Source organism: Chiroxiphia lanceolata, chromosome Z, assembly GCF_009829145.1.
Source record: "Chiroxiphia lanceolata isolate bChiLan1 chromosome Z, bChiLan1.pri, whole genome shotgun sequence".
In the NCBI taxonomy this organism is placed as follows: domain Eukaryota; kingdom Metazoa; phylum Chordata; class Aves; order Passeriformes; family Pipridae; genus Chiroxiphia; species Chiroxiphia lanceolata.
This window is the reverse complement of record NC_045671.1, coordinates 9,891,693-9,917,956: the sequence shown is the minus strand read 5'-3', so window position 1 is coordinate 9,917,956 and position 26,264 is coordinate 9,891,693. Positions and strand designations below refer to the sequence as shown.

Genomic DNA, 26,264 nt, shown 5'->3' with positions numbered 1-26,264 from the left:
CCCAGGCTGGTGTTTAGACTTTCTGGCAGCCCTACATTTCTATGGATGCCATGTCAGAGGCAGGATGAGGTTTTGGAGGAGCTCAGTCCTGGAGCTGTTTCACATTGCAATGGTCAGAATGGAGGTTTGGAAGCCTCTGGGTGGAATCTCCTTGCTGTCGCTCTAAGGCATTAAGAGCCCTGGTATAAGGGCTTGTTGCTTGTAGAAGTGCTGGTTTATGCATCTATATCTGTCCAAGTGCACTTGTGTAGGCAAATATGGGCCCACTGCGGGCCCCATCTTGCACAGTCATTCAGAACAAATCCAAACCTAGCCCATCGTTCCACTGGGATGAAGTACAAACCAAAGTCCAGTCTTTGCATGGAAAATCTGCTGGTAGAGTAAATACTGCAACAGCCTCCTAAATCCACACTTACTTTGCACCTACAACTTGCATTATGAAATATGGTCAATCCCATCGTATACTTCACACGTTTCCTCTTGACAGTGAAGCAGTGGATGCAGGCTGGTTTCCATCTCCCTCTGGAAACATTCACGTCAAGGTTTCATTCCAGGAAAATCATTCAGGTTGTTCTGTAAATTTAACTGAGATGATCTGTAACCTTTTGTCTAGCTGTGCCAGGGACATGTAACTCAGCTAGGGGGGAGGCCTTTCCCCCCCCCACACACTTCAGAGCCCTCTCCAGGTCAGGTATGATCCAGGAATGCAGTTGTAATCCTCGTTTGGTTAGAGAAGACCATTTAGCTTGCTGGATGACTTTGTAATTATTGCTCCTTTCATGGGAGAGAGATTATGGCCATGTGGTTTTCCTTTCAGATTTGGGGCTTGGTTTCCATTTACAAGCGGTTCTTGTAAACAGAGCCTCTCTGCTTCATTTTTGCTGCAAAGCTTCTTGTCATAACACTCAGGGAGCTGCTTTATCTTGCTTTCAGACTGGCCCAGGTAGCTGAGTAGGCTGACCATAAGCTGATCTTCCTCGGCATTCCCGTTTGCAGCAAGAGCTTCAAAGATTAGGACCAGAGGAAATGGCCTTGAGTTGCATCAAGGGAGGATTAGGTTGGATATTATGGAATTTTTTTTCATGGAAAGGGTTGTCAAGCACTAAATAAGCTGCCCAGAGATGTGGTGGGGTCACCATCCCCGGGTGTGTTTAAAAAACATGTGGATGTGGCACTCAGGGACGTAGTTTAGTGGTGGGCTTGGCAGTGCTGGGTTAACAGTTAGACTCAATGATCCTGGAGGTGTTTTCCAACCTAAATGATTCCATGACTCTATAAAAAGCAGACTGCTGACAGTTGCAGGAGACTGAGATGGTCTGGTGATGGGTGATTTTGTACGAGCTTAGATAAAATGCTGGCAGGTGGCAGCATGAAGACAGCTCTGGTCAGGACTGCTGCTGTGCCTACCAACCCTCTGCATCTGGCAGGATCTCTATGCCTGTCTGTGGCAAGGGGACAGGTAGAATTCTACCTGTGGTGCTCACCTAGAACCTACCCTCGTGAATATGTCAGAGTCCTGTGTGAACATCCCTAATCCTCTAGCCTCCAGCTCACCCCAAATATTGCAGTTTAGTGTTGCATGGAAAGGTACTTGTTATCTGGTTTATTTTATTCTGCTGCTTCATCATTTCCTTTGGTTGTCTCTGGGTTTTATGAAGCAAGACACAGCATAGCAGTGCACCTTATCTGCCTTCTCCCCACCATACCAGAGTTTCAATCTGTTGTCCCACCCCTCTTATTTTTTTTTTTCCCCACTGAGAAGTTTTTGCCTTATTTACAAGCTTCCTTTGCAGTACTGTTCCTTGCTTTTGAACATGTGATGCTGTGTGCAGGACATGGAGCAGCCAGGAGGTGAGGAAGGGGTACCCAGGCTCATCCCATCTCCTTAGGTGTCCTTGTATGATGGCCCTCAGTGTTGGCTGGGAGCAGAACTGCTGGCTCCAAACACCTTGGTGGCAGGGGAGATGGGTTGCTGTGGAAAGGGAGCAGCTCTGTGGTGTCACTCCAGCCACAGGATTGCCTCATTGCTGTCCAGCTTTTGTAAGAAAGCGCCACACATTCCTGGGTACTTTGGAAATACTGAAGCAAAAAAAGTAGGTTATTGCCTTTCGGGGCCCTTGTGCAGTCATGCAAGCAGGGGGATGCTGAGTTCCCCTGCTGATCAAAACCTGCCTCTTCAGCTCCTACTGCATATGTCCTCTGTCTTTCAGTGCAGTAGGAAACTTAAATGTTGTCTTTTTCTTTTTAATATTATTTCCCCCAGGTCAGACCTTATTTCCTTACTTTCCTTTCTGCCTTCTGACCGCAGGGGAAAATCCAGGCAGGCTGAGGTGGGGAAGGCAGACAGGGCCATCCAGCCTGTACTCATCTTGGTGCAGTTGCAAAGCTCTCCCTCCACATCCAAAGCACATTGGCTAACCCAGGCTCTGAAGATGCGGTGGAATTCTGGCCGTGATTCCTCATCTATTTAAACAGCCCAACTATTTGTACGTCCTGCTGAATCCAGGACAGGCAGGTCTCTGGGGCATCATGTGTAGTGCAGTCCAGCACCACAGTGATGGTTTTGTTTTTAACCACGCTGATTATCCCACTGTGTTGTATAAGGGTTCTGGCCATTTCTATGTGCTTTCGTATGAAATGATGCCATTCTCTTGGCTTCCTTCTCTGAACTTCAGCATTCCCGTTTGATGTAGACATGCCTACATCAAAATCTGTTTGTTGAGTGAGAAGCCATTAGTGTTTCCAGAAGTGATTCTCAGTGTGTTACTGGCTGATGCATTTGTTCTCTCCTCCTGTGTTTCTAAGTAGCAAAGAATGCATAAGTAAATAATGATTTGGGGGGGGAGAAATTGGTAATGGAAAAAATAACTTGAACAAGATTTGATAAAAAATGATTCAAACTCATGGGTTACAAGCATTTCCTGCAGGCCACTGGGAATTGGATGACTGTCTTTATGGGTCTTTGAAATCTTAGACATTTTGAAAGTGAGACAATCTCTTTGCCTGTTAGAAAACATCAGACAGTAATCAAGTTGTATCTTAGCAAACAGCTCTTTTAGGTAGTACAACCAGCAGAACAAAATCCAGCCTTCAGCTTACAGAAAGGCCACAGCATGAGTATCATTTCTTTTAACCTGCCATGGCATTGAGTATGTTAATATATTTTCAACTTGTCGATTTTGAACCCATAGAGGGATTACTGTGATCTCTTAATAAGCCATATTGACTAGGAGAGATTAACCCCTATTACTAGGAGCTGAGCTAAATCTGTGGTGAAGGCAATAAGCCAAACCAAAAAACTATGCCACTCTCAAAGTCTCTGTCTAACTCCCTAACTGGCAAAATGCTTCATCTTGCTTGGATCTAAAACAGACTCTGAGGAGGGCTGCTTATAAATCTTGTTTTCCCCTCACTGGCTGAATGATGAACTACAGCTGCTGAGTTCAGAATCCCCAGTGTACTGGGATGAGAGGAATGAGCCAGGCAAAAGTGGGTGTGAGCCCCCAGCCCCAGCAGCTGAGCCAAAGCCAAGCTGCCATTTTTCTCTGGAGCTCTTGGTTGCAGATGAGGAGACTGTGAGCATCGATGGGTGCTCCTGCCTGGACTCCGAGCTCGCTGAGCCCAGCAGGGCCTGCCGTCCACGAGACCAAAGTGAGGGCAAACTGAGGTTCAAAGGCTGAACGGCAAAAAAAACCCCAAGCAATGCAGTTGCATCCCAAAGAGGGCAACAAAGATGGTGAAGGGCCTGGAGGGGAAGACGTGTGAGGAGCGGCTGAGGTCACTTGGTCTACTCAGCCTTTTCTTAAAATCAGTCACTTCTTGAAGCAGCACTGTAGTTTGGTTTCCCCCCTGCCCTCCAGTGAACTGCTTGTCACTCCAACAAAAAAGAAGAAATTCCCAGCTCAAAGCCTGAGTGTCCTTGGGGCCAGAGGAAGAGTCATGAGGTTTTCTGTAGCTCTTCAGCCTGGAAGATGCACTTGCAGATCCAACTTGGCGCTTCCAGGCTGCCTGATCGGTCATGCTTAGTTGCTAATTAGCTCCTCCAGCCCTTTCTCTGGGAATCACGATAATGAACATAAAGAACTGTTTATCCTAAATGAGACTTCCCAAGGGTAGTAGCCTCCTCAGTGGCTGTAGAAATGGAAGGCAAGCCTGAGGAAACACCAGGGTGCTGTGGTTTTTGGCAGCAGTTGATAAACATTTCTTTGTGGATGGAGCAGAGCATGTAATTTACTGCCCAGCTCTAATAAGAGCAGATTTTACCACTTTACTGTTCTTTTCCATCGCTGTCAAAATGCAACAGCTAAATTCCAATGAGAAACTCTGTAGCTGACATTTTTGTAGGTAGCAGCATAAAACTTATTGGACTACCTGTGGAAAGTTAATTCATCATTTTTATAAGACCTCAGATGTTCTCTTAACTGCTTTATCACTTGTGGAGGGGCAAAACAGTCCTGCCCTTCCTTCTGTGAAGGATAGTGGTGGTGGGATCAGGTAGCACCTAGACAGTTGTACAGATGTGTTCAAGGGCAGGAGGCTTCTGCTGGACTCCCTGCTGGTTATGCATTTCTCAGTTAAAAACAGGTGATGAGCAAGCCACTGAGCTTGCTCCTCCAGCAAAATCATCAGCCATTTTTTTCAGTCCCTGGCAGCATTTACTCCGAAGATCATTCCCTGACAAGAACTGATCAAAGTACTGCAATTGTGGTGACATCCCAGTGAGCAATAAAAGTCTAATTGTCCCTGTTTTATTCCCAAAGCCATAGGACAGGGGAATATAAACACAGAGCAATGCCTGGGCAGAGTGATGGATACAGGCAGCTGTCCCACTGCCAGGCCCACGTTGGCACACTCAAAACTGACTACCATCAGGCTAGTCCATGCTCAGTGATGGGGCACCGTCAACTGATTCCTCAAAGGGGTTAAATGACGGCCCCTTTATGCACTGCACACTGGGCTAGAAAAGATCCAGACACAGAGACTGGAGTGCCCATTCCCATGATTTTTCACCCCAGCCTGTGTTTTACATTTGTCCGCCATTAGACATCCACCATCATTCCTTGATGATGTACAATCACTGGGCTGGCACTGAGGCAGCCCATGGTGTTACACTGTGGTGCTCTGAACCCTGTTTTCTGTAGGGCTGCATTGTTAAAATATTCTGGCAGATGAAGTAGTAAGTTGGACATTAACTGGACAAGTACAGGGGGACAAGCATAAATTCTGATGGCTTCAAGGAGCACTGGAAGGGAGTTTGGTGTGTTGGAAACAATGATCAAATAAAGTTGCCATTGCACACAACAGTGACCTTGTGAACACGCAAAGGATTTTGGCACTCACACATTAAGAAAAGCCAGCATTAACCACATGCCAGCATAATTTTCCCTGGACTTCTGTGGTTCTCCGTTGTGATTCAGCATTTAATTACATGATTGTAGTCTTGGGGTTTTTTTCTAGTTCCATTTCTGGAAAGGTTTCCTGAGAGGTCCAAATGCAATGATATTTTAGTATTGCACTCTCTCTGGCTTATGAAACAGCTGAATCCACAGGGAGGGTCAGTGGAGCTGCGCAGCTGAGGGGGCGGCTGCCCTTGTCTCCAGCTCTGCAAACAGAGTTCCCCTAAGAGCTCCCTCAAGGCTGACCCCTCTCTCAAGGAGCTCTGGGTTCACAGTGCTTGGCTGTCAAACCACAGGCACACACCCAGCCTTCCACATGGGGTGATGCATTTGTGCGTGGGGGTGTTTGGGTTCGAGGAGGTACCTCCACAGGGCCCCCCAACCCCAGAAGGGTTGTGACTGGAGACTCTCAGCAGAGTGAGCAGGGAGGCAAACTCCTCCTCTTGGTTTTGGTGCAAATTTCACTATTTCATGGCCTTTGACCACATCCCATAGGAGTGAAGCTCTGAAAGAGTTTAAAAAAACTTGGATAACCCTGCTGAAAATTGTGGCATTAAGGCCCAGGTTTTCTCTACTTGCATGTCTCATTCGAGGCACTGGGGTTAGGAGTTTTACCATGCCATTGCTAGGCTGAGCTGCTCTCCAGAAGCATCCATCCCCCCAGCTGAAGACAGAGACACCTGTACTTAGCCAGATATCTGAGATGTAATTCAGCTACTTCACTGAAAATTGTGTACAGTCATAGTGAGGAATGTGTATGGCTACAATAAGAAATGTGATGGCATTGATTTTCCTGCACTCACAATGTGCTAATGTGGAGATCTCTGTCCTGGTCCTTGTGTATCTGCCTTCTACATGCTGTCACAGCTGTGGCTTGAAAATATATTCAGTCAAGGATTGTAGTTTTGGTCAGAGTTTGCATAAGGACTTGGAATTCTGGTCAATGACAGGCACAGTTTGTTGTCAGTCTAATATAAGTACGAATACTTTTCTTTGTGAAAGTTAAAGGGTAGTGTTCATTTGGTAGTAAGTCTAAGGATTTAGAATCATAGAATTATCGAACTGGGAAGATGAAGAAATTTAAGTAAGGAGTTACTGGTTTTCTTTATGTTGAACTTAGTTTCTATTTGCAGCATTCATATTTTGGAGGTTAACATTATGGAAGTAAAAACATATTATTACCACTACCAGTACCAATTAAGAGTGTGTAAAAGTCCAGAAATCCAAGTCAGAGCAAAACACGTAACATGACACATTTCCAAATGAAGGTGTACTTTTTATTTCAAGTGGAGGGTTTTGTGCCAGCAAACACCACACGACTTCTCAGTAGAAGCTTCAAGCTCTGTGTTCAAGCAGGAGAGTGTGATGTTATTTTCAGGTTATGGGCACCCCTTGCACATTAGGACAATCATTACTGCTGAGCACCAGTACAGTGGATTTTGCTGGATTATACAAAAACTTAACAGAACTGTGGATTTGGTGCTACCTAATGCTGCGGCATTGTATTGTTTCTCAGTCATGACTTGCTTCAGGATTTCCACATTACTAAGGACTGCATGTTTTTCTTCTGCTTGCTATACATTCTACAGAATTCATCTGTAATGAAGCACTCTGCTTCACATCCTGCCTTACCTTTAATTCTGTTTTGATTGTTGCACTTTAGGAGATTCATCCACACAGTGTCTGTGTGGGCAACAATAAAAAACCCAAGATAAATTTTTTCTGAGTTATTATCTGCAATTGTGATAGGTAATAGATACTGGATTTCTGTAAGTATTGTGATTCTTAAATAAAAACCATATGCCCAAAGTCAGCGCCTTGGAGATAAGTCAGACATCTGGGCTGAGATTCTACATTTGGGAATGTAAATGATGCAGATGGTGAGATTATAATACACACTGTGCCCATCAGGTTGTAACAGTGATGAACAAGCACTTCATTAGGTAGAAAAGATTGGAGAAAAAATTCAAACTGAGATGAAATTTCCTGAGGAATGTTCACAGTATTAATTTCAGTTTGCTGCTTGTACTCATGCATTTGAGGGAGTCTGCTTTACACCGCATGCCAAATCTTTATTCCAAATATATTAGAGTGCGCCAGTTATAATATAGTGCTTTCAAACAACTTAGCAGAATCAGATTGATATCTCAGGCTGTAAAAATGTTGGGTTTTCTTCATTAGAGTGTCTTGGGAATAAAAGCAAACTTGTGAACAGAGTAGGAAAGAAAATAACTAGTTTCTTTTATTCTGCATAAAATACTACCTCCACAAAAATGTTGTGGTGTGAACTGTGGAGTGGGCTCAAAGACAGTGCACAAGTACTACAGGCAGATGAATTGGTGGTAATGTAGAAGCAGTACAAATTAACACAAAATATATGTTCTGAGAGGAACAGAAACACAAAATGTATATTCTCAAGTATGAATCTTGCAATGCTAATCTTGGTTTTGCTGATACTGATTTAGCCTCAGATCTAAATTTAGCATTGTGTCTACAAGCTAACACAGACAGATGCATTGGGAATACAATGCAATATCACTTTTTGGAGAAAACATGCACTTTCCAAGGAGAACTAAAATTAACCTGTGGAGCACCCAAGTGACTATCACCCATAGCCACATCAGTCATGATAAGTTAGTCAGAAAAAACAAATTACTCCCTTATCTTCTAGACTTCCTTAACAGTTACTCTGTATTTAAGTGCAACATCAACCTGAAAATTTCTGGAAGTTTAGCAACAACATGTATTAGAGGAGGATAAGTTAACAGGAAGAAATTACCCAAACTTTCCCCAGGGGATTGCTTAAGATGGAGGTGATAACTCGTGCGGTGGCCATGGTGGTGGTCTGTCCTGGGCAGTGGAGGAGTGTAGCATTTGCCTTTGCTTGTCAACACTTCCCACAGGTGATGTGGCCCTATCCTGCTGCTGACTGAGGCCACAGCTGTAACTTCCCTGCTACAAAAAGGCCACAGCTGTAACTTCCCTGCTTAGTACTGTCACTCATTTTACTTGGAAATTAGATTTTAAGAGCCCAAGATACATCACATTCCATTAGCACGTCTCCCCTAATTAATCTCAGAGGAAGAGGTTACCAGGTGACCAGAGGATGTTGCTGATGTAGCTGGTGTGGCCAAGGCAAGTGAGACTGTCAGGCAGTGCACCTTCAATATTCACTTCCTGTGTACCTTCAGCAGCCTGTTGTCTCTTCCCCTTGCACTGAAGGCGAGAGGTCTTTCTTTCCTTTTCAAGTGATCCATCATGCTTCCCCAGCATGAGATGATGCTCCTTGTACCTGTGAGGATGTCCTGGAGGAAAACGGTGTCCTCTCAGCCATAACTGCTGTGACATGAAGAAGCTGTTTAAATACTCTCCAGAGAATAAAGCACTAGCAGAGATGAAGTTGCACACTGTAGCAGTTGCCTAACTTTCCTGTCAACAACACCGAATTTGTCAGGTTTATGATGCCATTCCACTGAGGGCTGTGCAGTCAGGTTCAGATCACCTCAGGAGGACCATCCTTCGACATATTTCCTGGATATCAACAGGTATTATGATAACAAGATATTTAGGCCATAATACTTTCAATATGCTAATGGTAAGGAAGAAACAGAAACAGGGCACTGAATGTTGTCAAGAAACAGCAGCCTGAGCTGCTCAGAAAGGAGGTTTGCCCAGACCACCACCCAACAAAAAAGTGACATTATGAGAGAAATGCCAAAAGCCCATGGCAGGGAGATGGGGAGAGAGGGGTTCCCACAAGCAAACAAATACACGACCAGCAGTGAGCACATCTTAAAACTGACACCCAGCAGGATACTTGCCCTCATTTTGGGTCACGGAAATAAGGCAGACAAAGCAAAATCCAATTGCTATAAGAAAACAAACGTTTGCAAGTTGAAAAGGCCCTGCAGTCACAGACAAAACCATTGAATGCCACGACTGGCCTGCTGCACAGGATAGTTGTTCAGGATGATCTGCAGGGAGAAGAAGCCTGATAAAATGAGGCAAACTGAGGGACCTTAATAGAGAAAACCAGGAATGCAAGGAAAAATTCTGATCCTGTACAGATGAGCCCTTACAAAGTACCTTCTAAGGCAGTCTGGACAGGTGTGAAGTAATAATCCTCTGCACATGCCTTCAAGGAGTGATGTTATCTCTAGGCAACAGCACTAACTGTTCTACCCAGCCCCCTGAGTAAATTGGTAAGTAACCCTGATTCTTTTCTCACTCTGGTCTCACAGGTTTTTTTGCTTCTGAGTCCAAAATTTTGAGGCCATTTTGATGCTTCAAACACCAGAGTCGCTCCAGTGCTTGCAGCTCTGAATTGCTACCTGGAACTGGAACTGCTGCACCAGCTCCAGCAGTGATCCCTGGTTGTCATTGATTTTAGGAAGGAGTGTAATAATGTAAATTTGATGTATGGCAGCTGACACTAGTATCAGAAAACACAACCCCATTTCAATTGTGAAGTACAAATAATACAGGGGTAAGTGCAGAACACTGCAAGCAACAGGCTTTCTCTAGAAGTCATCATGCTTGAGGTTCCCCCTACACTCATCACAGGCCATCCCCACCAGCTCAGAACCACATCTTCTCCAGCCACCTGAGGATGGTAGAGTGCAGGTTTGGTTTTGTGACCTTTATTCTCAGTTCTCTGGGGCATCCCAAATGTTTTTGCCTTCAGGTCTCTGTCCCAGCAGCAAGAATTTTCCCCACAACAATTCCACTTTGCCTGTGGTTCAAGTCCACCTCTTTGCTCTGTGTTTCATAGCTATCCAAAGCAAAGCGCATCTTCGTACTACCTCAGGCAGTCCAGGCATCATGCCTGGTAGCAGACTTCATCTATGGTTTTGGGGCAGTGGGTTAGAGGAGGGCTGGAGGTGAAGGAGAGCCTTTCTTTCAACTGGAGTGTGGTTGCAAATATCAAGCACACAGAGAGAAATGGGGTGTGAGTTGTCTCAATCGCATTTCAACATCTCGTACAAGTCGTCTGTTCAACCTCAGTAGGTTATTCAGAGCTAAGACCACATTCCAGCAGCAGGGTGAGAGAGAAGAGCACCAGCCAATGCCAGCCCCATTAAATTAGGCAACAGGAAATAGGACTAGGGCTGTGGTTTGATCTGTTAGGGCATGGCGCGGTCGCTCCTGCAATTAGTACTTGGCTAATGGACAATCGACATCAAGTCTCGGCTCTGACTGGATAGAAAGCTGAGTCCTGTGTAGTTCACGGCACGGTGGGGAAATGGAAGGAAGTTTCTGAAAACAGCTTTGCTCCTTATTTTTAAAACTGGCCTCGTGCCACCCATTGGCTTATAAATTAAAGAGCAGGATGCACTGACATGGAGAGGGCACTGCCGGTCTCGTGCACTCCATGCTTAAATCACTGCGGCCCATTCATTGGTCAGATGGTGTTCCTGCTGCTGCCATTCTTAACAGAGGAGCTGATTACCACATCAAAAAGCTGCTTCCCGAACTTTCCATCGTCTGCTGGCTGTGGAGTGGAGTAGCCTCAGCTACTGGGGCAGCTCAGACACAACTACCACATCCCAGATACCAAGCCTTCCCGTGACACCATATAAATAACCACTCGTTCCAGTAATGCTTCCCTGCTTAGAGAATTGTTTCGAGATTCACTTCATCCACCCTACCCTGCAACAAATAACCTGCAGATGTGTGGGCTCTAAAAATAATCCTTGGCACTGGGGCCATGGTACAGCATCACTACATAATTCAACAAACTTTTGTACTATGTTGTCTTAGAAATTAATCTTTTCTGTATGCTGCAAGTGGTTCATGGAGACAAATTCCATTCTAACAAGAACTACCCTGTGTATAGAGAGTATTTTGCTATCATCTCTGTGGACAATAAACATGAGTCTGACTTGTGAGCATGTTATGTTAAGAATTATTTCTTTCCTTGTCCAATTCATTAAGTCTGTATACTTAATAAGCAATTTCAGCATTTATAAGGTCTTCTCTGGGAACAATAAAACAGAGGAGAAAAGGAGAGAAACATCTGGATCAGTGAAACACTCTTGAAATATTATCTTTTTTAGTGTCTTTATAGAGATTTCCAGGGGCTTACATTAAGAAGTTAATTCCACTGCTGCTATTGATGTTGAAATTATATTAAAAGAACAATTTTAACTTCGTCTTGTTGCTTAGATAGTGTTCAGAGCTGGCCAACCCTTTTGTTTGAAAATACTTTAATGAAAACATAACAATGTTTGTATTTCTTTCAAGATTTAGTACTTCTTTTTTTCAGTTTTTCTCCTTTTAAGCTTTTATTATGAAAATGAAGAGGAGAGGAGAGAAAACAGTGGGAGAGGACCAAAGCCGTAATTTAACAAATAACTTTTTTTTTAATTGTTTGTTTTCTCATTTCCAATTACTTCAATATTTTTAGAGAATATCAGCTGGTGTTACTTTTTGATTTCGTTATGTACAGTTTTGTACACTTACCAAAAAACTGGAGCTGAGATGCTCAGGGGCTGAAGTACATTGTATTCAACTAGAGCCCGAGGGATCTGTGCTTGCTCAGTCTGGAGAAGAGGGAGCTGAGGAGCAAATTTAATTGGTGCCTCCCACTGCCTAATGGGGAGTTACAGAGAAGACATGGGGGTTACGGAGGAGACAAAGCCAGACCTTCACCAGAAGTGCACTGTAAAATGACATGAGACAAGAGCCAGGGGTTGCTGCACGGACATTTTAAGTAGGTATAAAGGGGGAAATGAACAGTGAAATGATTAAGCACTTGGAAGAGGGTCCCAGAGAAGTGAGGCAATCTCCATCCCTGAAGGCATTCAACACTCCTCTGGGCAAATCTCTGAGCAGTTAGCACTGCTGTCAGGTGCACTTGGATCACAGGCTTTCCAAAAGTCCCATGCAACCCAAATTATGCTGCAAGTCTGTTTTTTCTAAAAATATAGGGTTATTTTCCTCGGATTTGTTTCTGCTGCTTGGCTGAAACCTTGCCCTGAAAAATTCGCTCAGCTATGCTGAAACAGGGTCATGCCCTGGTGACTCTAAGCCAGTTCTGGGAGGATAAAAATCCTTAGGCATAAGTAGCTGTTAAGCATCCTTATGTGATTCATAATGTATAAAATTAGATTGTTATGCTTATTGCACAAAATATGCTCTGAAGACAGGAGCCATCACATACCCCTTGTCTGCAGATGGTATAGAGCATGAACATCGTGATTGTCACGTTGTCCCAGTAATCAGGGACAATTGACACAAACCTCCATGCCCTGTGTGCCTCTTGTCCTTTCACCATGAGTTTTCCACAGAGAGGCAGATTATCCAAATGCAGACATCTACCTCATGCTGTCAGTTTCCAGCTCAGTGCTGGAAATCAAGATGTCACCTGGACATCACGTGCACCTAGTGTAGAGAGTGAGGTGCTCAAAGATGTATCTTTCTTCAAGTATTTTTCCATGCTATATGACTTCCTTAAGCCTTAGCTAACCTGTTGTCTATCTCTCCGTCGATCTTACCATCTGAGGAGATGAGACTACCAAGGTAGTTAAACTGCTGGACTGATTTGAGCTCTGATTGGCCAATGGTGATGTGGGGATGATGGAAGACTTCCAGAGGTGCAGGTTGATGGAGGACCTCTGTCTTCTTTAAGCTGACTTCCAGCCCAAAGAGCTCAGCAGCATCTGCAAAGCAGGATGTTAAACGCTGCAGAGCTGCTTCTGTGTGGGCAACAAGGGCGGCGTCATCAGCATAAAGCAGCTCCCGGACAAGATGGTTTAAGGTCTTGGTGTGGGCCTTCAGTCGCCTTAGATTGAATAGACTTCCATCAGTACGGTATCGAATGTAGATGCCGTCCTGGTCGTCGAGGTCTGCTGTGGCCCTTTGGAGCATCATGCTAAAGAAGACGGTGAATAGGGTAGGTGCGAGAACGCAGTGCCTTTGGAAAACTCCACAAAAGAGTATGGCGTAATAAACACTTGAAGAAAAGCACAAAGATCAGTGTTTACAAAGCCATAGTGTTGTCTACTCTCCTATATGGTTCCGAATCATGGGTCATCTACCGGCACCACCTGCGTCTCCTAGAACGCTTCCATCAGCGCTGCCTCCGTACAATCCTTAACATCCGCTGGTCAGATTATGTGACCAATACATCTGTACTAGAGCAAGCAGCTGTCACTAGTATTGAGGCCATGCTACTGAGAACGCAGCTGCGATGGGCAGGGCACGTCTCAAGGATGAAGGACCACCGCCTTCCTAAGATCCTGCTCTATGGTGAACTTGCCACTGGCTGCCGCATGAGAGGAGCCCCGAAGAAAAGATACAAGGACTCCCTGAAACAACATCTCAGCCTTGGCCATATTGATCACCATAACTGGTCTACTCTGGCCTCAAATCGGGAGGCCTGGAGACACACCATCTATAATGCAGCTGTCTCCTTCGAGAACACACGCAGGATCACTCTCGAGGAAAAAAGGCAACGCAGAAAGAACCGTATCTTGCAAAATACACCATCTAAGGAGTCTTTCTGCTGCGCCTTTTGCAATCGGATATGTCTGTCACGTATTGGCCTCATAAGCCACCAACGTGCCTGTAGCAAAAGTGGATAGTGCCTTCCCAAATCTTCGTTCGCGAAGCCTAGCCATGACATGATGACTTCCTTAAAAGCTGATGGCTTTGTGTTTGGTTCTCCCAACATCTAGACTATTAAAATTGAAAGTGTTAACCTGACTAGACTCGTTTATTTGCTTTTTTCCTGGAGTGGAATTTCAAAAGCCATCACAAATTAAAATATCTGTTCAATTTCTGGATTAAATATCTATGTCTGTGTCTGGCATGTAGATGGATGCTTTAAGATAGAGATGAATGTCGTGCCCATGAGGGAAGTACAGGAGCAGTGGTACATGTCAAATCCCAAATCCATCAAAACCAGGAAGAGTTTTGCAACAGTTTCCAATGACAAAAGTCATCCAGACTTGATTAAGTATATGCCAGAAGTGATTTTCTGGAATGACTCTTCCAAGAAGTCCAATTGTAGCACATCCTCAGAGCCGAGCATGTCCTCACCCACCATCTTAAGTCTTGGTCAGAGACTGTTCCCAGCCTAACACATGTTCCTGGCAAAGCTGACAGGGATTGCAGCAGAACCAGGATCAGGCCCTTTAATGTCAGCTCACCAGTAAGTAAACAAAGATGGAGTGAATAGCTTCCCTGAAGGTTAATTGGGATTTATGTCCTATTTGGAAATCTAGCTTTAGAGATCTGACTGCCTGGCATAGTTTCTGTGATGTGTTTTTCCGTGCATGCTTGTGGAAAAGGCGCTTGCCTTTTGTTGTTTATCGAAAGGAGTTTGTTAGACATTGCTTATGCAGCATCTTTGTAATCTTGTTGATGAAAGATGCTCTATAAACAGGGCTGGATTGGACTGGATTCAGTAAGTCTGAGAGCTTGCCAGCAATTTATTGCTATTTGACTCCAGTGACCGAGGACCAGCACAGCAGCCAGCCCATGAACACAGCTCCTCACAGCCGCGCTCTGGCTCTGCCTTCCCTCCTGAAATGGAATTTATTACTCTCTATCTCACATGGATATTTAGTAGGAAATTGGAGCTACAAAATGAAGAGTCATGGAAGTTTAAAAAAAATCCAAGAGACAGGACAGATGTGCTTAGTCCTGTACTCTGGCTCACCTTGGGTTTGATATATAATTGAATGTGTGCCATCAGCAAAACATACTACTTACAGACTTAGAAGGAAATTTGGCTTGCAGTCCTCTAACTGGAAGTCCGAGGTGGTGGAAAAAAAGACTTTTGTTCACTTTTGGTACTTTAAATCTCAAAGTAGTGAGTTATTTTAAAACACAAGTTCAGTCTTGGATCATTTAAATTGAGATTTAGAAGACAACTTTTTCTTAGAAATGACAATATATTTATGAGGATGCATTGTATTTTGCCAGCTCATTAGACTTTATATTAAATACAAACTGTACTATCTTTGTATAAAATTCATTTTTTTCTTCCCCTCAAATTTCACCTGTCAAACATTGATTTGATTCTGTGTAATCCATACCAACTTCACCTGTGAAACTAAACAAAATCACTTTCTTGGTACAATGCCAGAAAATAAAAGAAATTTATAAGAAAAGATAGCAAGACAAGGCTGACAGTATGTATATAAAGCTGAGTCTAAGCAGATGAAAACAGTCAAAAGCCTTTTATTTAATCATTCTGGTATTTTTGACATGTTGTCTAGTGATAAAGCACATGAGCATTCCCTTGTGTTAAGAAAAAAAAGCAAAAAAAAAAAACCAAAAACCCCCCCAAAAACCCAAAACAAAACAAAAAACCCTAAACAAACAAAACAGGAAAAACACACAACAAAACAAAACAAAAAAAAGCCAATGAAATAAAATTCCAAGAAAGATGGGAAGAAAGTACAGTCCAGCACTGAAAGAATCACATATGTGATTTTGAGGATGATGTTCACATGCTTGTAAAATATCCAGCAAACAGCTTTTCCAGTAGCAACAGGGGTCATTACCTTTTTGAAGTTGTCTAATGTTTTCCTTCTGAGAGTTTCCTTCTTTGTTTAGAGGATATCCACTGGCAGATCTTTATTTAGTAATTTTTGGACTTCGGTATGCTAACTGAGATGCAAGCACTGATGGTTACCAGTGCAGCCAGTTGGTCTGTGCTACAGAAAAAAGATGCTGATTATTCTGTAGTTAGTCAGTGTGTTTGCAGCCCCAAGCCTCTGGGTGGACCAGGGACTGAGAAGGGCCAGTGTTGGTGCTGGTCCTGCCACACAGTGTCGTGGCTTCCCTGAAAATGTGAAGCCCTAGTCCGTGTGGTTCATGTGGAAATCCAAATATGACCCTTTAATTTCACTTCACATTGGAAAGGAGGATGACAGGAAATGTTTCTAGAAGTCTTTACTCTGCAAGAGAGACAGTAAGCTGAAGTTTAGTTGCCACTTCTTTCTGCAGTTAGCAGAGGCTATGAGAAAATTTTCTGGTGGGGCTGCAGGGTTTTCACACCAACCCTTCCGTCTGCTTCCCAAAGCCCTAAAATAGTCAAAAGCAATGGTCTCCTGGGAATGCCAACCTGCTGACACAGGGGGATATGTTGGGGGAGCGGTCTTCCTGCCCAGATGGTTGAAAACCTCTACTGAACACCACGCTGCATCTAATTTACTTAAACAAAACCGTAAACCCCATCATGGAGACATGTCCTGCACTGTGTCTGAGGAGAACAGAGGCCTGGCATTCTACAAAGAAGAACAGACTTTTTTTTGGTCACTAAATTTGCCAGACCTGTGAAGTTTTGCTCCTTGTGCATCTTTCAGTTTCGTGCAGGTCAGTACCTCCAAGCCCCACAGATACACACACAGGGTGGAGGGTTTCTTCCACCTCTCAAAGTATTTTTATTCTCTTTTACAGAATAATGAGCTTCAAGCATTCACAAATACTGTGCTCTGCAGGGGCGACAAACCATCATATTGGTTTGGAAGTTCTCTTGTGAGAAGAAGGAACCTCAGTTTATGCTCCAGCACCATAAAACTCCCTTTTGACCATAAAAAGATGACATGAAACAGCACTTTGAGGACAGGAGGAGTCAGTTAGCAGTGAGGAGCAGCCAAGAAGCGTGTCTGAAAGCTTTCAAGAGCATCAGTCAGGGTCTCCCAGGGTGAGCGCTGGCACAGTTCCCTGGAGTCAAGAGAGGTATGTGGCTTTTGCCAGGAGAGGATCTGGTTCCTGGCTTGCGTTCAAGGAAGAGGAGCCCAGGAACTGTGAATCTTATCAAAACCTTCCCATTAGCAATGACTGGAATGTGATTTCATTTCTGGTATCTGTCTTAATAGTTGGAGTTGAGCAAAAGAGCAGATAGCAGGGCTTTTCTTTTTTTTTCCCTAAGAAAAAGAAAACCATTATATGTGGGTAAAACTACTTGACTTAAGTAGCTAACAAAAACCAAAGCCTAGATTCAGGCAACACGTTAATCACCCAAAAATTTTACTTCCACAAAAACCAGCCAATAAGTTGTAGCAATTTGCTCTCAGAAGTCTGGGTTCCACATTTGAGTTGTCTTCATGGTTTTTCAGGCAAATCCTGCTCTATTCAGTCTGTTGAGAGAAATAAAATAGCACACAGATACACACAGCAGTTGTAGGTGCTGCAGCGTAAGAAGATGTCACTCTACTTGGGTTACTTGCTCTCAGCTGGGACAGTGATGGAAGGGCTCGGGCTGACCTTGGACCTTGTGTTGCACCCAATGTGAACATAAATCGTTTCTTTACAAAGCTGTGAAAAAGGACTAAGTCTGGAAATCATGGCAAAGTGTACGTTGAGCAAGTGTCTACAGGGAGGCCATCCCCTCTTACTCAAGATTTTGGTATGTGTCCCATGGAAAGGCAAACAAAAATAAAGTGCATTGCTTCAGTTTTACACCATGTTGACACAAATCTTTTCTCCATGTGAATTACAGTGAAACTGTGCACAGCTACCGAGCTGCTTCCTTAAAGTGCTGGCACTGCAGATGGGCTTTGTCTGTGCGTGCTTTGGCAGACAAACCTGTACCTTAATTGAATTTTATATAGGATATGATAAAAATAAGACTTTGATTTTTTTTTGTTAGGTTTCTTTTTTAATGTACCTTATTGGCTTGCATTTATAGCTGTCTAATTATTTTTTGTAAGTTAATTGCTGTATTTTATATTTGCATTTTTGCTACACTGTGTACTTTTTAAAGCCGGTGTGATCAAAAAAAGAAACACTGGGCAGGCATGATAAGGAGGGGCTCTAACAAAGACCCCTTTGTGCAATTAAAAACACCATGCCATGGCCTTTGCTGACTCAGGTCTTCAAAACACAGCACAAGTTCTTCTGAGTTCATGTTATGACATAGGCTGAAGAACTCTGATATAAAAAAAAATGTTCTCAGTAGGAAATTGCTTTTTTATTAGAGACATTTTCTTGAGTATGTTATCATTACTTTCTACCAGCACCGACCTGGGAAAACAGTGTTGACGTATTTAAACTTACATAAAATCTTAAGCACCTTTTATGCCCTCTAAACGGTGACTGATCTGACATTCACTGGCCAGAAAAAGCATTTCAGAGAGGAGGGATTTGACTTGCCTGACCACCTGTGGATTTGTTGCACCAGTGAAGCGACCTCAGGCCTCAGCTGAGCTCTAGAAATTGTCCTTGTGTGCGCCCCTAGCCCCAGTGAATGGGAGGTAAAGTGCCTCTGCTTGAACTACCTCTGTCTGGGAGGAGCCAGCCTGGAGGCTGATTGTCTGTCAGCATTGTAGGGATAAAATAAGAGCAATATTTTATCCTAAGAACTCACTCTCTGACTCAGCATAGAGATTTCTGAGTCTGCTTTGCTCTCAGGAGGCAAATATTTCCTAGAGCAGACTCTTCTCTTTCTACTTTTGACATCTTTACCAAAAGTTTTGTTACCATATTAAGTTTTGTCTGAAACTGGTTTAAAACTTTTCTCTTTCCTCTTCCCTTTGCATTTCCCCTTTGCCTTCCCCTTTTCAATCACTGAAAGATCATCACATATCTTTTTCAAAGTAACTCATGACAGAGTTTTAGAGCTGCCTCTTTGCTGGTGTTATCCAAAACCTTAATAATGCACCAAGCATCTGATGTTACAGCCCAAGTCACTGCCATGTTAGTGCAGACAGATGCAGGTTAATTATCACTTTAAAATGTTTATCCTCTTATTGTCTGCATTTCAGAAGCATTTCAGCAGCTGTAGGAACCTGAGTGACTCCCTTCCCTCTCACCCAGAGTATTCCCTGGTCAGTCTCTCCAGGACAGCTGCGGTGTCCCGTGCAGAGCAGGAGGTGGGCCAGGGGTGATGGCAGCTCTGCACCAGGTGGAAACAATTATGGGAAAAAAACATGGTCTGCGCTGGATGAGTTACTGCTGATAGCTGCCTGATAAGCTAACTTAATAAAGTGGTGGCTTAATTAAGCTGCATTCCTTGCATCTTGCCTTTCGCTCTGCCTGTCTGAGGCGATGCTATCGAGCAGCTACCGCTTTGCAGGATGGGGCAGGGGTGTTGTGCTGGTGCACTCTGTGTGTTGGGCACTCTGGGGGACCAGCGGGTGATGGGACATGGGGGATCTCCTGTAAAGCTCAGCTCCCCTCTCAGTTTGCAAGGTGATGGGCCACAAAAGCCTGCAACAAAGGCAGATCTGCAGCTTATCTAGTCACACATGTGTTTGTTGGTATCAGACGTTTGACCCTAAATCCCATCTTCTGGCATTCAGTGATCTAGGAGCATCTCAACCTCCAGAGCAGAGGGGAGTAGCTGAACATCTCCCTGTGTTTCCTGCAGCTTTTTTTGTCAGAAAAAAACCCAAGGGTGACTTTGCTATGAGAGAGTCCCTATTGCTATGGATTTTCATACAGGTAACACAAAAGCTAGATATTGCAGGGGTCAAAATTGTGGTGCCCAAAGCCCCTATGAATTTGGGCTTGTTCATATTCCTGAGTGAAGATTGCATGAGAATCGGGAGTTGCTATATTTTTAATTGCCGAAGTACCTCATTAAAAGCTGTAACAGATAAGTCTGCCAGAAGTTTCTTTTTTTTGTAAGCCAGATTTGAGGTTAATGAATCAACTTAATTTCCCCATAGATCCAGATTTTATTGGGGGAGCTTCTTACACAGCCCTGTGTTTGTGTTTCGTGCGTGCTCACATGTACAGCTGCATAGCAACCACCTTGCTGAAAGTTATTCAGTAGCTAAAATTATCAGGAACCCCCTCTTACCTCTCATTATGTACAACAAGATTGCTGCTGTGCAACGTTGATTAGACATGTCAACCTGGACCTAGATGCCTGAAAATGAGTGTTGCTATTAAAATGCCTTTGCTAATGCTCATCTGTCCATCATTTTGACAGATTTCTCTTTAAGAATTTAGAAAGCTAAAGCATGCAGGGATCCCAGGGTTGCAATGTGATGTTCAGAGAAATAGGTATTGTTGTATTGTATTTCCTGTGCATTAACCCTAAAGTAACAGTTTCCCTGGCAAAACTGTGCTGATGGCTCAAGCTTGCTGTTGAGTATTAATGCAGATATCTGTAATCTTCAGCTGGGAACAAGTTAACATGGGAAATTGGTTTCTGGAATGTGGTCCTGAAAGCAGGGCATCCCTCCTCTAAACCACTCCCTTCAGTGAGATTTAAAATTTCCATGGTGCAGAAAAATCTTTAAGTTTGTAGAGGAAAATATTTTCAACTTTCCTTGCCAGTAAACTGGGAAAAGTCAACAAAAAATTGAGAGGAAGACCGAAAACAAGGAAATGGTTTCTTAAAAACATCTTATCCCCCTGTGGAACTCATTGCTGCAAGAGGCCATTGAAGAGAGGAATTTCAGCAAGGACTTGGATATCTGCCAGTCAAGCATGATTTTCTGGTTGCTTTAAGTGGATCAATCCTGGACAAGGCTATGGAAGGCTGTTCGTGCTTTGGGGCAGTATCAGGGTACCAGGGTGGTGTCTAGTGGCTGCAACTTGGCATGTGATCGGTTCTCAATATGTGGCCGTTTGATTGAGGTGTGATTGAAGCAAGTGGTTTGGCTTTCAGGAGGATAAAGCCTCAGCTTAGCCACAAGAAAGCCAACAAGCCCAGCCAAAAGCCACTGCTGTCGAAGTTGAGAGGAGAGAGGCAGCTCCTGCAAGGTTCCCAGCAGGTGAGCCCTCGCTGAGGAGCAGGCTGCATGGCTGCAGTTGCCATGTGCTGCCACAAGCCACTCCCAGGGTGGGAGTCCTAAGGGTTCTAAGCCTGAAAATCTTCCATGGAGAAGGGTAGACCTGATGGAAGCTGCTGCTCCCTATTTTTGGTTACTTCTGGCTGGCACAACCTCACAGGTCAGCATCTCATGCCAGGGATGTTCTCCTTTCTAATCTTCTAGCCCTCTCAAGTCGGACTGTATCTTCCTCTGAAGAGCAGCTACAGGCAAACTTTTATCAGCCTCTCTTCTTCTGCAGACAGGAGGAGATGGATGTGCACTTGGAAAGCCATCAGCATGGCTTGCAGCATATGAACAGCCTCCCCAATGCACCTTTGAACTCATTCCTTCTGCGTTTGTTTGTCTTGCAGATAAAGCTTCACAGCAGTGTTTGGAGAGAAGTCTAATGAGGAACCACTGTTTGCATAACAAAGCAAGGCTTCCTCTTCAGATGTTCAACCTTCGTTAAGCATAATTTATATTCCAGCTAATCTTGGAAGAGGGTAAAATATGGAGCTAAAGTTTGTTTTTACATAGTTTGGAGTAATGCATTGTTTGCTTTAGGAGGTCAGTTGCAACTGATAGTTGATTTAAATTCAGCATAATGATGATTTGTGATGGCTGCGTGTTTTCTAGGGGAGTGTTGTGACATTGACTGACATGGCTTTAGCACTCTTCTGCATCTGTTATTGAATTAAAGGAAAAGACCAAATGGATGGTTTCCCAGTTTTGCAGATATTTCAACATGTCCACGAGGCATGAAAAACTGTGAATTTTTAAAATACTGGGGGTTTTCCCCCTCGGACTCATGTGTACTTGATGTAGCACACTGAGCAGCAGTTTTCTTTTGCAGTAGTCATGCTGGTCACCAACATGGGACCCTTTGAAGGTCACCAAGTTCCTGCAGCAAGAAACTCTCAGGGTGATAAGGGACAGACCAGTTTATAGAGTCTCCAGTGCACTGCTATGAGTCCTGGTGACTTAATGTGTTTTCGTGACTAGAAAGCAAACCAGCAGGTATAGCTGGATACCTAAATGTCATTACAGGCCAGTGTGTCAGAAACAATAATTTCTCAGCCCTCAGATTTTTTCATATTACATGCACATAAAAAGTATCTGATCCTACTGATGCTTCACTTCAGTTTTGTCCCTGAAAGTGACAAAATATAAGATACCAGTTGAAATACCCCATATATTTCACTTACCACTTCCAGGTTTGTTGAAAGATGAGAAATTACTGGTAACATTTATTCTCTGTGTACTCCTCACCGAGACTTACCCCTTTCTACAAGTTTACATTGTGATGATGGATGTTTGAAAACACTCTTCACTGTACCGTGAAAATGATGACCTGTGTTGTGTATATGGACAGCACAGAAGTGTGCTGCATCCTGTCAACACAAGAGAGCAGGGTTTTTGGAAACCACTTCGGATGTTGGGGAGGTTGGTGTTGGAGTACCCAGCTGCTGAGGTGGCTGGACATAGTGCCATTTAAGTGTCTCATGTACTGAGCAATGCATTTCCATGCTTCATTCTTTAAAGCTGAGATACCTCCAACTACAGTGCTCAGGATCCTCATCTTGTTTGGTTCATCAGATCCATCACCTACCTGTGACCTTTTTAAAGGCAGCACCAACCTTTAGAGAATACATTTATTTATTCATTTATTTATTTTATTGTTTTTCAGGAAAAAATGCTGTAAGGGTTATAAGTTTGTTCTTGGACAGTGCATCCCTGAAGGTATGTGATTTCACTGTTCTTACCCATTATGTCCCCATGCATTTGTCTTTCCCCATTTACCCTGTTTTCCACGTTGCCAGTTTGGAAGAGCAACCTGATATAACTGCAGGCTCAGCTGTATCTCATGTGTCGGTGTAGGGGGGGGACTGTTTCCAAGAAATTGTTGGAAAAATAAAAAGATCAGCAACTTCCAAAAGTTTTCCTTAGTATGCCAAGCCTTTATCCTTCCCTAAGTACACGTGGCTGCGCAGATCTTGTGCCATGACCTGCTGCAAACAGAGAGACATGTTCTGCCCTTGGCTAGGTAGGCAGGAATGCTCTGTGCACCCAGAAGCACATGTTACCTGGACAATGGTTTTCCCCATTTATCCCTTGGATCTGGTACAGCTGATTTGGCTTATTGGTGCACAGGGAGGGGGTGACTCACTGAGTTAGTCCTGCCTTTAGTTACCTATTTCCCGAAGAGAGGGGAGAGCATCAACCTCTCCAGGTCATGGGCATAGCTTCCTTGTCACCAGGGGCTGAGGAAGATGTAAATTTAATCAGGGTGTTCATGCAGTAGTAAAAAGGGAACTGACTGGGATGCAATTGGCTATGAAGTTGTAGAAGTAGAGGAGCTGCCAGGCAGGAGCAAATGTCCAGAAACGACAAGCCAATAAACCTTTTCTGCTCCGAAAAAGCAGGTTAAAAAGTAAGTTTAAGGCAATACAACCTTCTATTTGATGACATATGAAAAGCCTTGAGTTGGCCTGAGAATCTTCCCAGTTTGGGATGGCAGTGTTTTGGGGAAAAAAGAAAAAGTGACAAATGAACATGGAGAGAGTTGTCTGTTTTTTGAGTTACAGTCTCCAGCCAACAGGGATTATAATCCAAACTCTAATCCTGCTGTTTTGGGGTTTTTTCCATTGAGTTTTTTTAGGGGGAAGTGGTTTTGGGGGGGTTTAGTTGGTTTGTTGGTTGGTTTGTTTGTTTTTTGTAAATTTGTGTCTTCTTTGCTGCTGGGTGGAAACACTAAAGCACTCATTGCAAAAAAAAACCCCAAAGCCAGCAAACAAACAAACAAACAAATCACCCCCAAACAATACCAAAAGCTAAACCAAGCAGGCAAACAAAGAAAAAAAACCCAACAAAAAAAGGGAACACACCACCCTCCCCCCGCCCCCAGTCTTCTCAAAACAGGAATTTTGTATTTGCTGCTTCCCTGCAAAGAAACAGCTCATGGGGCCAGCCTGAGCCCTGAAAAACTGGGTATAGCGTGTGTGAAATCAATGCTTACACCAAGTTCCTTGTCCTATGGTTTTGCAGTGAGTTTTGTCTCACTGTGTGTGGCAAGAAGTGACAGCTCCAGTGCGAAACTGACACTTGGAGAAGGTGGTTGTGTGTGTTGGAGGCAGAAGTCCGAAATCCTTTCAGAGTGGAGAAAAGCCAGGACTCCACAGTCTGGCCTCCCATTTTCCTATGGATTTAGCAATTTTATAGATTGGTTTTTCACTAAACATAATGGATACAGCAGGAGAAGTAATAGGAGCAAAAATAAAATGAGAACCATGGCAATATATTATTTTGGCTTCTGATTTTCATCTCTTGAGATTTTAGGTGATTATGAAAGCAGCTTTTATTATGTACCCACTGACTTCACTTAATCCTGTTATTAACTGCATCTCTGTAACCTGAGAGTTTCTGCCACTAATGCAATTTCTCTGCTGGCTGTGGCTTCTCTCCCTTTGTTTCTTCATTGCCCCTTTTTCAGCTCCATCTGTATTTTGCCTTGAACTTTGGAGGCCGCAGCAGTTGCTGCAACATCCGAGACAATCTCGGGCCATTGGAATAGAGATGAGAAAGATGATTCACTGAAGTATTCGTTTCACTTACTCTGTTACAAGACATCACTTGGCTCTTCACACATTGTTTTGGCATAATCTTGACAGAGTAGCTGTATGAAATTCATATCTCGACACAGGCACATAAATGCATTACAGATGTGAGTTTATTAGAGCACATCTTCACCTTTTAATCCAGTACTGGCACATCTTAACTGTGAGAAGTATTTCCATCCCTGTCTTCTCCATGATTTAGCTGTGGCTGCAGGGAGGAGGGTCAGCAGAGGGAGAGACCCTCCCTTGTCCATCCGTTTACAGCTGCTGTGGAAAAACACCAATCTCCTTCTAGGACAGCTGTTATTTAAACAGACTGTTTCCCAAAGGGTTGTGCCTTTGTCCATGTGCATTATTGGTTTCTGTCCTATTATTTCTTATCTGCCCTTGAACAGAAATCAGTGTAGTCCAGTAAAAGTTCATGCCTCCATGTTCTGCATTACATTTTTTTGTACTCACCTTCTTGTTCTGGCTTTCGGCTGCAGGAGCAGGAAGCAATGATCCTCAGGAAAAACATCCAGTGGAGTTTCCTTGGTGTGTCTGATTCTCTTTTTAACATCTCTTCCTCCTCCATACGATCAGAAAAGGTCAAAATCCATTTTTTCTCCTGTATGATCTCCTTCTTTGCTTTGGAGACTCACAGCTCCAACCAAATGCTGTCTCAGGTGTGATAGAGTGAAGAAGGGACAAATGTAGTATGAAACAGCTTATTTTGGAGAGCATCCTCCCTACCACTGCTTTACCTGAGTTTCTTGGCTGTGGGGGAGCACAGAGCAAAATACTCTATTACAGGTGAGCTGCAATCAGATCTGCTCTTTCATCACTAATGGTGTTTCAAAAATTTCCTTGGTACAACTTTCCTGTTCCCAGAAATGACTACATTGTCACTTCTGAGGTCATTGAAACACATGTAGGGACATTTATTATTCTGCTTTCAGTTTTACATTGTTCCTTCCTAGAACAGCCTGACCTTCACTGTGTGGTTTTGATTTGTTCTCAAATCACGTTTCTTAGGCTGGGCTGACAGACAAGGGGTTTGAACATGGGGGGGCATGTGCATCTTCAGTTCTGCAGAACACACAGAGCTGGTGCAGCAGCTTTTGCCTAATTTCATCCCAGTTGTGAGGTCTCTTTTTAGGCAAGTCAGGCTTCCTGGTACAAAAGCCCTGGGGACTCACAGCTCTGTGACAGGGGACCTGCCCACAGTCGTTGTGTGACATAGGTTGACTGTGTGTGACCACCAGCAGAGGTATTTGTACCCCCTGGACCCTTCCCCAGCTTTGTATGAAGGTAAATGGGGCAACAGTCGTGATGAAGTTGTGCTGGGGTGGACATGAAAACCATATTTAAAGACTGGTTACATGAAATATGGTGAAAGAGAAACTGATAAAAAGAACTGGCGTTGTTTAGTCTAGAGAAAAGGAGGCTGAGGGGAGACGTGATAACAGTTTTTAGGTATGTGAAAATTTGCTGCAAGGGGGAAAATAAACTGTTCTTTATGGTCAAGGAGAAGAAGACGAAAATAATGGGCC

General features: G+C 43.7%; 1 protein-coding gene across 1 annotated transcript in view; it reads left to right on the top strand.

Annotated features, from left to right (window-relative positions):
* The window catches only part of CCBE1 (collagen and calcium binding EGF domains 1), a 97,345-nt gene that overhangs the window by 49,518 nt on the left and 21,563 nt on the right, over positions 1-26,264 (top strand). The window contains exon 3 of the mRNA XM_032676314.1: positions 22,806-22,858. Coding sequence (XP_032532205.1) covers positions 22,806-22,858 — 53 coding nt within the window. The remainder of the gene's footprint in view (positions 1-22,805; positions 22,859-26,264) is intronic.